Source organism: the organism of the source record quoted next, unplaced genomic scaffold, assembly GCF_019419815.1.
Source record: "Pyrus x bretschneideri cultivar Hongxiangsu unplaced genomic scaffold, Pyrus_bretschneideri_v1 Contig4, whole genome shotgun sequence".
Classification (NCBI taxonomy): Eukaryota; Viridiplantae; Streptophyta; class Magnoliopsida; order Rosales; family Rosaceae; genus Pyrus; species Pyrus x bretschneideri.
In genome coordinates this window covers 5,096,290-5,109,397 of record NW_025999723.1, presented here as the reverse complement: position 1 = coordinate 5,109,397, position 13,108 = coordinate 5,096,290, and the positions used below count along the sequence as shown (strand labels likewise).

Below are 13,108 nucleotides of genomic sequence, written 5' to 3'. Positions count from 1 at the left end.
GGAAACTAGCTTTGGACCAAAGTCTTGGCCACACGGCCCACACTTAACGTATTTCCTAATTTGGGTTTTACCAACCCAACCCCATTAAAACGATTTAAAGCGCTGTGGTATTGCCTCGCCATCCTCGCGCCCTGCGCAACCCAATTTGCTTTTTCGAAATTTTGCGCAATCCGATTGGAGTTCGTTTCGCTCCGTCTCAACGTTTCTCTGTACATTTCTTCGGCATTGGTGGGATCAACATGCTTACAGGTTCGTTCTTTGTAATTGCGTATCTGCTTCGTTGAAGTGCCTTGAAACTGTTCGACAAATTGCCCCAGAGAAATGCTTTTGTGAATGTGATTAGTATGTTTGTATGTTTTGCCTTTTGGTTGAAGGAATTTGGATTTAAAAGATCATTTATTTGGTACCAGCAGCATTTCAATTGTCTAATTTCATATGTTATGTGTAATGGGAAAATCTTGGAATTGGAATTTTGATTTTTGAGTTTTACTATCATTTTCTTTGTTTTCAGGATTAACTACTGGGACCCACATTCAGCCCGAAGTAGTCGGAATCTGTCATACAAGGCAAATTCCTGGTATTCCTCCTAAAATTTATCATCTTGGTCGTAATCTAGATCGTTCCTTTATACACGATTACATCATTTCTCGGTGTCATTATGTGTTTGTAGGTTTAAAGCATGCCCCGTTGTGCTTTTCAAATGCGAAGTTATGTAGCAAGAAAGTTATTACTTGCAGAGCTATCAAGGCAGAAGATGTAACCTCGAAGCACGAGGAACACAAAAAGAACAGGCCTTTAGTTAAGATGTGTGGCATTACCTCTGCTAGAGATGCAGCTTTGGCAGCAGAAGCCGGTGCTGACTTCATTGGGATGATTATTTGGCCCAACTCTAAACGCTCTGTTTCACTTTCTGTTGCAAAGGAGATTTCAATAGTTGCAAGAGAGTATGGGGCGCAGCCTGTTGGGGTATTTGTGGATGATGATGCAGAGACAATATCAAGAGCCAAGGATGCATCCGACCTTGAATTTGTTCAGGTATATAGATTTTCGTGCCTTATTTAGCTTGCACATTGCATATTACGTAACAAAATGCTTAGAATTGTAATACTTTGACGTTTTGCAGCTTCATGGAGATGGCTCCCGAGCGGCCTTTCCTGCATTAGTTGGAGGGCACCGTATAATCTATGTTCTTCATGCTAATGAAGATGGAAGTCTTTTAAACCAGATTTCCGCTGAACAATGTTCTCTAGTTGATTGGATTCTCGTGGATAGTGCAAAGGGTGGCAGGTAACGAAATTCCTTTTTCTTCTTCATCTCGTTCTTAAACATCATCTTGTATGCATGACCATTCGCATTAGCCATTGTCTGAACGACAGTTTAAATGTAGCCTAAACCTTGATCGTGATCCCTATAGTTTGGACGATGTTCAGTTTGCTAAAGATTTAACCCCTGTAGTTTACTAACAACTTCATTAGAAAGACAATGGCGTTTTTCCTTCAATTTATTCAGCAAAATTAGCACGTGAAGACCATTGTAAAGTGTTTTAAAGTTCCACAAAGTCCGTAATCTCACATATGCATAGAATACATGAGATTGTTATGATTCACTTCACTCTGAAATTGCTGCAGCGGTAAAGGATTTGATTGGACGCGGTTTAAGCTACCGAACATTAGAAGCAAACACGGGTGGCTCTTGGCAGGAGGAATAAAGCCTGAGAATGCTGGTGAGGCTCTTTCTATCCTCAAACCTCAAGGAATTGATGTGAGTAGCGGCATTTGTGGCGCCTGCGGCATCCAGAAGGATCAGTTGCGAATATCTTCCTTCATGAATGCAGTTCATTCAGTAAACTACTGAATGAGAGCGTGTGTAAAGTCACCGTTTTGGGCCCTCTGTAATGTTCGTTGTGCAAAAGTTTAAATAAAGCAAATGAAATTACGAGAGAACACAAAAAAATTTCATGGTTCAAAAATATTGATTTGGCAATAATGTTTGAGAAGCCGGTGTTTTTCACCCGATTTAATCACCAAAGGATGTGTCTGTAACATACTAGTATCTTACTCATTAAAAATAAATAAGATAAATTACATTTTATCTTCTCAGATTTGGAATCAATTTTAATGTCTTACAACATCTTTAAAACATTTCAATTTCATACATTTACTCATCATTTTATTTCAATTTCATACAACCGTTAAATAAATTAATCATTAAGTGATAATGTGGTAAATATGGTGTCTCTATTTGTGCTGACGTGACTGTCACATTTATGCCACGTAACTAAATCCTTAATAAAAAATTTAAAATATTAAAAAATTAATTTAATAAAAAAACAAAAAACCCAGAACCCCCTTGTCTTCGCCACCCGACACCCCTCCATCCCCTCCACGGCTCCACCCTCCATCCCTTCCTCCCGAGCACCCCTCCACCACCCATTCGTCTTCTCCACCCGAGCACCCCCTTCTCCCATCCCCCATCACCCACCCCTTCCCACCCGAGCCACCATTTTGCCGAGAAAAGAGAGGGAAAGAGTCCTTGGAAGCTACCCCCACCTCCCCCACAACCCCCCACCCAACAAAAAAAGACGTCCATGGGGATGTATCTCCGGATCGGGTCGACCCGAAATTCAAAAACGTCGTCCGGGGCGGAAGAATAAGAAGCGGAGATTATGGGGTTCTCTTCCGATTCGCCATTGTCGTCGTGCAGCGGGAGATCACAGAGGGAAAGCGCATCTTTCCTCTACTTCTTGATGCTGGGAATCTGAGAAAGTTTCCATCTTTGTGATCTGGGTAGTGGTGCGATTGATTTGTTTGTGTTATTGGTTACGTTTCCCGGGGGGGTGGTTGCGGGAAAGGTGGGGGTGGGTGTTGCGGGAAAGGTGGGGGTGGGTTTTTTGGATGGGAGGGGAGGTGAAGAGAGGGGAGGAGAGGGAAGTGGGTCGGGGGAAATGGGTTTCTGGGTTTCTTTTTATTTTTTATTAATAGGATAAATTATTGTAATATTTTAAATGTATAAAAAAATTATTTTTGGCTACGTGATAAAAATTTAACAGTTATGTTAGTTCTTAACAGATCAATAGATGAAAAATATAATGGATGTATTATATTAAAGAGTTAATCTCAGTTGAAGTTTCTTGGTTTTCAATATTTCATATATCAAGTTTTTTTCGTCCCAATTTGGTACCTAAAGTCATAATTTTAGAACATTTTTTTTGCATCTATTAAGTTTTCTGTCAGATCCCATTTAAATGATCATATGGTATTAGACAATAAATGAAGTCACGTGTTAATGGGCTCACGTGGAAATTAAAAAAAAATAAAAATAATTCTCTCTCTTCAGCCTCACCCTCTCGAAGTCTTCTCCAAAAACCCCAAGAATCACCTCACCTCCTCCTACGAACCCTTCGATCTCTTCCTCTCCTCCACCAACATCCAAATCAACAACACCACCTTCTTCCATTCCGTCTTGTCAACGTCGCAGACTCTCAACGGCTACCAAGAATAACATCTCCCCTCTCATCCCACACGGAAATCCCATTTCCCCAAATCCAATTGATTTTACAACCACCCAATTTCCCAAATTTTCAAGTAGAAAAATTAAAATTTTTGAGTTGCTTGAGTTGCTTTAATGGCGTCGTCGGACAACATGGCGAGCATGATGGCGTTGGCTTTCCGGCCCAACACCTTCGCCTACTCCTGGATCTCCGACGCCTTTGCTCGAGACACCAAAACCCTCACCAAGACTCTCCAAAAGCCCTATCCAGCAACACGAAATATTTGACCCACAAGACATTGGAGTCCGGAAGCAATGGAGGAAACAGATTTATTGGGATAGAGGAAGTGGGTTTTGGCGGGGTTCTGGAGAAGCAGCGGCGGTGGGGGAGGGGGTGGCAGCCGCGAAGATCAAGGAGGTTGGAGATCTTAGAGAACCTTGGAACGCATTGGGTCTTGACGCAGGTTCCAGCTCCAAAAATGGCACCATTTTTCAAAACTCAAATGCAGCTTTTCTTGAAAATCTAGCAAATGGGATAAAGCCAAATTTTTTGTCTTTGGCGATAAGGAAATTGGCTGAGATGACTTTGGGAAGATGGTAAGGAGTTAGGGTTTCAAATCAGGGAAGGTGATGAAAGAGTTTTAGATTTTTTTTTTTTTTTTTTAAATTTCCACGTGGGCCCAAATTGACACGTGGCATCCAATCATTGTCCACCTAGGCGCTACGTCATCATTGAACTGAGGTTCTGACGGAAAACTTAACGAATGTATAAAAGTGTCTCAGAATTATGACTGGAGGTACCAAACTGGGATGAAAAAAACTTGATGTATGAAATGTTGAAAACCAAGAAACTTCAATGTAGTAAACTAAGATTAACCCTATATTGAAATAAAATAGTACGTGAGGCATGAAAGTAAAACTTTTAGAAGATATTATATAAGGTTGCAATATAACTCAAATCCTGAGGTGGTAAAATGTAATTTACCCAAACAAATAAGGTTGAGCAGGGACAAAGTTAGAGATTAAAAAGTTCAAGAATGTATTAAAAAAGGACACTTATTTATTAATCTATAAGGTTTTTCAATACAAATTATTATAACATCCATCGATGTGTTTTTATGTTTTGAAGACGTTACATGACAACCTCATTACCAATACCATCAAATATCTTTCTCTTTATAAAAATAACCAAGTTATTATTCATCCATTAATCTTCCATACAATTTCACAATCCATCTGCATAAATTTCATGGCTGAAAATGTTATTTCAACGATGGAAGTAGCACATGAAAGAGTTAATACTAATATCACAAATAACTAAAAGTGTACATTTTTTTTTCACACCAAAAAAATTGAGTGGGGGGCATCCGCCCCTCTGAGCCAAGATGGGCTCCTCCGAAGTGGATATGTGTTCATTAAAAAAAAAACGAGTTTTAACGAAAAGTCTGCAGTAACGTTCATTTTAACGAAAATTACATTTTTACATTAAAAAGTGAAACATGATACTATTTATTTTATCTTTTATTTTATCATTCTTGTTAAAACTCGAAGTTTTCAAACTATTTGCATTAGTTTTCCTTAAAAAAAAAAAAAAACCACTAATGCTGTCAAAAAACATTGATGTATTTACCGAACTTTATAAATAATATGTTTTATTTGCTTTACATGACACTGCATACATATCGTCTATTGAACCACAGAACGTACACATTATTGGAAAATTTTGTTTTACCGTCTTCCCACTTTTGCCCATAGACTGGCAAATTGTCAATTATTTGGACTTTGACTTGTCTCCAATAAAACAAGCGGCGGTATTTGCCGCTGTCAAGATACGCGGAATCAAAGATTTGGTAGGCAAATTTGTTTAAAAAAAAAATGGTAGGGCAGAATTTTTTGTAAAGTGGAATTATACAGTAAAACTTATAAAGCAAAAGTTGGGGCCAGATTAATTTTTTAGTTTTAAAGAGGACATTGCTTAAAGGTATGGCTAAAATAATATTATTTATTTACTTATTTATTTATACTTAATGAATGTGCTCTAAGAAAAGATTTAGAGTTTAACAAAAGACGTGGCACATAATCAAACGCAATAACATTCTAAGATTCATATAGCTAATCTCATTTAATGAGAAAAAGCTTTATTATTATTGTATTCTTAATGAATGGTACATTTTTTACGTAAGTTTTCTGAGATGACATCATAGAAATATTAAAAATTTCTTGCTCAAAAGCAGTAAACATTCTCAAAATCCATATTATCTTGGGAGTTTTAACGAAAAACCCACTGTACTGTTCACTTTAACGAAAAATCACATTTTTACACTAAAAAATCAATCCTGATACTATTCATTTTACCTTTTATTTTGTTTTTATCGTTAAAACTCAAAGTTTTTAAACCATTTTGATCAATTTTCCTTATTATCTTCTTCCTTTTCTTTGCAACAGAAAACCGTCACTAAAGCGCTTAACTAAATTTTTCCGTGGCTATTGCTTTTTGCCTGCAGTGCCAGTGTGTGTCGGGGAAAGACATTGAGATGGAGAGAGAGATTTCTAGCAGGAAAGAGGACAGATTTTTTCTTCTTTTATTTCACAACTACCTTAATACAAAGTATGTGAAGAAAGAATGGGTGCTAAAGCCAGACTAGTTATGCAGAGCTGGGAAACTGTCCGGGGGTTAAAGCAAATTGAATCCTTTGGTACGCTGTAACGCTTCAGTCGTCGTACCTCAAAACTTCACATCTTCATTCTGATACCGCTGACCCGGCAAGTTCCTTATCGGTTTGATAATATACAACATCCCCAGTGTCACTCACGTAATGATCGCGTTTAAAGCTTCTTACAAGGACTCCCAGTAGGTGAAGTGGGAGAGGCCCTGATTTTTTCGGTTCTCTGTAGTACTTCCCAAGCACAGGCTTAGCTGCCTCCGTCTGAAACAAACAAACGAAAGGAATTGAGAATCAGAATGGGGTACCAAATTGAATTGATTTTCGGCCGAAGAGTCTAGGTTGAAGTGCTACTCACTGCTTCTATTAAGTTGTAATGTGGGATTTGAGGGAAGAGATGATGTATGACATGAGTTCCGATATCATGATGGATGTTGTTGATCCATCCGTAGTCGCGATCAATGGTTGTCAATCCTCCTCTTAGATAACTCCATTCCTGTTTGATAGATAAAGAAACCAAAGATTAGCCACGTACATTTTAGGAAGTGCAAAAGCAGTTGCATTGCTCGGATTGTTGATGAAATCGAACACTCTACCTTCCCACGATACCATGGAAGCTTGTCCTCGTGGCCATGGTGATGCAAGTAAGTCACTAAGTCCAACCACAAGACAAACATCTGCATTTGAAAGCAAATTCAATGAAACAATTTTAAGATGAGAGAAGATAAGAGAAGACTCGGAAGATACTTTCGTTTTATGCCAACAATACAGAAGCACAAGCATAAAGAAATGGAACCTACCCAGTATGGAACGCCGTAGAGCTTAAGCACTTGGACAGGTCCCATTGTGAAAGACAGACCGACTAGCAGCGCAGCCATTGCTGCCCAACAGGCAGTGGAAGTAATGATGTCCTTCCTTTCATTTGGGAGAAACAATTCGCTGTTTGGATCATAATGGGAGCCACTCTTTCCCGGACTTCGATTCCACTGTGATTGAAATCAGTAGCATACACCAAAACATATCAGAAAAAGACATCCAGAGCTCATTATTCGTGTAAGTAACGAGAAGCAAGATGCGAGAAGCGGAAGGCTCACCAGATAGAAAGGATAAGCAAGCATGGGGAATGGCAAGGTGAACCTAAATATCTGAGTCATCTTGTCCAAACTCTTGTAAATTTTCTCAGGCAACTGCAAATCAGATGAGACTAATTAAATGACTGAATGACATAAAAGCAAAATAACTTATTTCTTCGAAGTTAAGGAAAAAAAGATCTATACGATGAACAATTTGATAAGCCGAATTAAGAACAGAGTTAGACACAAATGGAAGCTCACCGGATGCCAAGACTCGTCATTTTCGACATGTCCATGGTTCTGATGATGAGTTCTGTGGCTAATTCTCCTGTGACAGTAAAGGGCTAACTGTTACTATGCAAGTTTTGTTACATGTTGTCTTAAGAACAGGATAACTTATTCAGGACTGGACTGGACAGGATTATTTTCAGAAACAAACTAACCATCCATGGTATGGGACAAGGATTGAAGAATGAAGAAGATGACCGACCACGCTATTCAGCTTCGGATTATTCGAAAAGCTTCCGTGGCCACTGCACAAGCAAAACAACAGACAATTCACATCAGTAGGCTAAGAAAAATTGCAAAAAAAAAAAACACATTGCAAGCAGAGGAAGCATTCAAATTTTAGTTTTTTCTGACCCATATTTCAAACTACTTTAATCTACATTGATGAGGATTCAAACTTGAGTGCAAAAGAGCGTGCACCCTGCGTCGGCCAACTAGCCTAACTCAAGAAGCATGCAATTCAAGAGGTATGAAATCCCGAATCAGAAAGTGTACATTTTTGCTCACCGTCCCTTACGTGATGTAAGCATCATTAATTGCCAATTGAATGAGTGTTAGTTAATCTAGAGAATCGACACGAAACTTAAACTCAACTAACGATAATTAACGTGGATAAATACACTCATTTAAAAAACGTGTAAAAATGGATAATTCAACAAAATGAAAGCAAACTTTACGTACCAATCATGTCCAAGAACAAAGAGAGCCCAGAACATGGTGCCCTGAGCAAACCAGTAGAGAGGCCAAACAGCCCAATTGTTAAAGTAAGCTGCAAGCGCCGCCATCCCAAAAACCACAGCCACATCTCTGACCACATAGCTCATAGATTTCCAGGGGTCCTTAACCCAGCAATGCTGGGGAATGGCAGCTCTGATGTCACGCAAATTGAAGGGGGGAGGGGCACCGGGGTCAAATTCACCACCGTCTCCAACCCCATTAGTGCTCACTCTCCCATTGTCTTCCACATCCACGGATGGGACCCGCAATGGGGCACTCACATTGAGTGACCATTTTGCCCCTCTGAACCCCAAAAGATTGGTTCTCCTCACATTGGGGAATGGCCGGAGGGTGGACGGTTTTGAGGGGAGGGCGTTTCTGGGATGTGAGTAGAATTTAGGGAGAGGTTTGAGGGTGCATTCTGAGAGGACCCAAGTCGCCATTGGAGATACCCAGATGGGGAAAATGCAGAAAGATTTGAGCTTTTGGGTCGGATTGGATTGGATTGGATTGGAGGAATGGAGGGTGGGAGTGGAACTAAGTGGTCACAAAACGGAGGAGAAGGATAACGTAAGGGCCTCCCTCCACGTCCAAATACAACCTGTGTTCCTTGTTGCTTGTCCCCCCTTCTCTCTAACTCTCTTTCTCTCTCTAGGACTAAGCAATTGTTATCTCTCTCTCCTCCTCTGTTGCTGGATTAAAGCTTATTAGTTTGGAGAGTTTGATTTTGTTTATATATTGGATTTTGGTGCGCGTAGAAGCAAATTAAAAATTGGAAAATTAGAAAGAAAAAACAAAGAAAGATGGAAAGATGGAGGGCAAAAGAAAGACGTTGAATTGGACGGCGGGTCCAAACAAATGTGAAATAGAGCGGGTAGTGGACGCGGTCAAAATCTGGCTCTTAGTGTCGGACTTTCTTTGGTCCTTGTCAAAATCATTATTTATTTATATTCCTGTTAAAAGTTAATTTTAATTTGGCTTTTTAATAAAAATGATCTTTGATATTTACATGATTCTTCGATTTAGTTTTTGAGATTTAAAATCAATATAAATGGTCTATAAGATTGTCCACCATCAATAATTTTGGTTCTTCCGTTAAAAATTATGTTAAATAAGGATCATAATGATAAAAATACCCTCAATTTAACAAACAATAAGCCAAAATGATCGACAAAAAATTAAGGGTATTTTTGTCATTTTATTCTTATTTAATAGAGATTTTTCATGGAATGATCAAAATGATTGATGATGGACAATCTCAGTGACCACTTTTATTGATTTCAAATCTCAAAGAACCAAAGTGAGGAGTTATGCAAATCTCAAAAACCATTTTGGCTAAAAAGCCTTTTAATTTTCAAATTTTCAGGCTTCGCAATATTTTAACAAATTCTCTATTTTAATAAGTCGATTTTTAATAATTTAAATCACAGTATGACACACATAAATGGATTTCTTTTTCATTTTTTGATCATAGATATGAAAAGATCTTGTTGCATATGATTCAATATCTTAGTGAATAGCGTGTTAGTTTCTGCCCATTGATCTCAGGTTCGAAACAGTCTCATCCTCCAAATCCTCTAACTCATTCTAATTAAATCGAACTCTCCCCCCTCTCCTTATTGATAGTAAAAATATTTAATATATATATATATATGAAAGGATCTTATTAAAAAAAACAAGAACTTTCTAAACACGTCAAATTTCTAATTTATTTGTAACTCTTTACCTGTAAAAAGTCAAGTATTTTACTTCAACTTTTCACTCTTTAATTAAAATTGTCTTCAACTCGTTTTCAGAATTAAATCAATAAATAGTGAAAAAGAAGAGCAGAAGAAGAAATTCGAAGTGTGAAGATAGTGCCTTAATTGTTAGCCCTTCTTTCAATCAATTAACCAAGAATTGACTTTACAGCAAAGGGCCATTTGACCGTTTGATAATTTTTTTATTGGATCGTCGAGTGTTGGACACTTTAAGAAGAAAGCGTTTGAACGGGCGTGTGACGCGGACAACAATTTACACATGGGCGATTCAACCAAACCAAGTACAAAGGTATTCAGTGAGAAAAACATGGACGGACAATAGTGCTGATTGACCCAAATCAAATGCCGACCAAATCAAATTTTGACCCAAGAAAAAATCAAAGAATCAACCGCACGCAGTCTGGTCCATGCACATTTTTTTCCTTTGTTTTGAGTCCTTACTCGGAAGAGTACTGTTGATGCATGAAATTGGACCAACCTATTGAGCGGTATCGATTTAAGTGGTTCATCTTTAATTATTTTAACACGTTAATCAAATTTCAAACATCAACAATTAACCCGAAAACACAATATTGGAAAATGTTTGCAATTTATGTACAAGAAATATGGACTCTGGCAATGCTGGATCAAATGCACTAGTAGGATGTGAGCAAATAAGTAATTAGAACGTGCATAGTAGAACGCTCAACTGGGGTACCTTTCGTTATATTTGCCACCATTCACGAGTTTCCATTCTCTTGGCGAGCTCCTTCGCCGTTGACGCAAAGTCCTCAGCTCCGCTTCGCAGTTCTTCTGAGTTTCGGCTGAGCTTCTGGTATGTGCAAAACAAGCCATGCTTATCAGCTGATGAATCACGAATTGTGTAGTATCAGAAACAAAATTACACAACGCACAGATTCTCGGTGCCATGGAATGTGAATGCATCTTTCTGTAAGAAGAACTAATGAATCCCATGTCATAATTTGGGGAAATATGCTAGTGTCATGCACCCGCGCGCAGCCATTGATGTTTGTGGACTTCACAGTAAGTCTCACACTCATCAACGGCTGTGATAGATAGCCTCAAACACCCTAATTCGGGATCTGAGGCCTCCATTAGTAGAAACCTGTACCTCAAGTTTTTTCCTGGCGTTTTGCAAGCTTATGTCTCATACATGCAGCTGCTGCGCCTGCAGACACATCCTGACATAATCGACCACGTTAGAACGCAATCCCAATTTGTTGTATATGTTTCAAATAGCCATGTGGTCTCTTTAAAATAAGCCGTTACAGTGAATATTCAAGTACTTGAATCTTTTCATGGAAAAAGTAGCGAATTACTAGTCGCGCCTTCAAATAATCTTTCCTTCTCTGTTCCCTTGTCTGCGAAGAAAACACCGGGACATCAAGTCAAGACCAGTAAAAAAATTTCGACCTAGAGGAAACAATACCTTTCTTTTCGGTCTTGTTCTTTTGAATTGAAGATGAAGGAGCTGGTCCATCGATTATAACAAGTCCGTCTATTACAACATTGTCTGCACTAAAACAGTTAGATTACAATCACAAAGAGAAGGGAGGTAAAGGGAAGGAATAAAACAAAAGATAGTTAACCTATATGAAGCTCTATTTCATCTTGATCATCCTTCCCATCTTGATCATACTTCTCATGAAGCTCTTTACCCGCTTTTAAGCCTTTAATGATACCGCCTAAAATACCAGGGACACCAACTTGTGGCTAAACAATATGTTCAGCTCGGCAATAAATTAAAGAATTACACTTCACCACAGAAAATAACAAGGGAGCTTGAAGCAACACACTGCAACCTGTTTCTGGTTAAGTGTAAACCGGCGATGATATCTGTAGCAACTGCAATCACTTTATCGTGAAGACAAGGCAAGGTCTCCGGATTCCTGAGCCAACCGAAAATCCATTTAGATGGGATGATTCGTATAAAGTGTTTTGACTTTGCATTTTAGTCATTCTTTGAAGCTTAGCACACGCATACACACACACACACACACACACACGCACACACACACGACTACAGGACAGAGGGAGGAAAAGACCTGAAGTCATTTTCGCGGGACAAAAGAGATACACAAGCAAATTCACACCCATTTACCCGAAAAGATAGAAAAGAAGTCTGAAGATTAGAGAGTGCAACATAAAGCTATAAACTGGAGGTGCAGAATACAAGCACCTGCCACTGGAAGATTGATCGCTTTCTGGATTAAAGAAAGTTTGGATTGTGAAGCAGGTTCCTTCCAGTGGCATAAAATATACGACAGACAAACAACACGTGGTTATCTAAAATGAAGAAAGAAAACTGACCAGAATCATTTGTCCATGATCAGAGGAGCAGATTGTCTTGTCCATGTTGGTCTTGAAGCTCCATCTCAGAACTGACATTAATGAAAATTCTCCCACTACTTCAAGATTTACAGACCTTTTGAACGATGGCCAATCTTTCATGATACAAGTGTTCTCCAAATAAAATGATCAAACATATTGGTGCCAAATGCCAAAGACTTCCCCGCATATATGCATTCAACGATCAAAGCGATATCAGATTACACAGCAGAAAAAAAACTCAGAGAAGCAATATGTGCTTCACCTTATTTCGAAGACTCCTGTCTGATCGAACAACCAGTCCACCATCTTTCCCACCTTTCTTGAAGACTGTAGTCCAGCAACATGGTTTCGCAAGATCCACCTTCTGAGTGGAGTTACTGTCACCTTGGAATTAAGGTGGTTTCACTTATTCGTAAAAAGAGATATGGAGATGTTCAAGAATAATTAACAACAAAGTAAAACAGTGGTGTTCGTTGATCTCTACGCAAAATATGCAGTTTAACTGGTGGTGTCCTGCTCAACTTCGACTGTGTACTTCCAGAGTCAGCATTAGTTTGTGCATGATCCTTTTTAGCTTCAGTTATCTGAGATACGTTCAACAATTGCTTTGCACTTGAAACATCACAAAACACATCACCATCCTGTGAATACAACAGTTCTCCCTATCAAATTTGATCAACAGTTTCCGTGTTAAATCTTAAAATTCATAATTCTGACTCAATCAGCTTCCACTGTATCACGTCGATAATTTCTACCCCAAAAACGATCAAATTAACTAAAAAATTAC

The 13,108-nt window shown here is 38.7% G+C and overlaps 2 protein-coding genes across 2 annotated transcripts; one reads left to right on the top strand and one right to left on the bottom strand.

The window, feature by feature from the left end:
* Positions 1-2,099, top strand: LOC103958618 (N-(5'-phosphoribosyl)anthranilate isomerase 1, chloroplastic). Its single transcript, XM_009370904.3, has 5 exons — positions 1-249; positions 512-577; positions 671-1,035; positions 1,124-1,287; positions 1,629-2,099. Exons 1-5 carry the CDS (start codon positions 240-242, stop codon positions 1,852-1,854), a joined length of 831 nt encoding a protein of 276 aa, XP_009369179.2. The 5' UTR covers positions 1-239; the 3' UTR covers positions 1,855-2,099.
* Positions 2,100-6,036: 3,937 nt separating this feature from the next.
* Positions 6,037-8,847, bottom strand: LOC125468712 (omega-3 fatty acid desaturase, chloroplastic-like). The gene is made up of 8 exons (XM_048564961.1): positions 8,195-8,847; positions 7,669-7,758; positions 7,487-7,553; positions 7,247-7,339; positions 6,953-7,138; positions 6,749-6,829; positions 6,511-6,648; positions 6,037-6,416 (listed from the first exon to the last, which is right to left on the bottom strand). The coding sequence occupies exons 1-8, from the start codon at positions 8,671-8,673 to the stop codon at positions 6,231-6,233; spliced, it is 1,320 nt and encodes a 439-aa protein (XP_048420918.1). The 5' UTR covers positions 8,674-8,847; the 3' UTR covers positions 6,037-6,230.
* Positions 8,848-13,108: the final 4,261 nt, after the last annotated feature.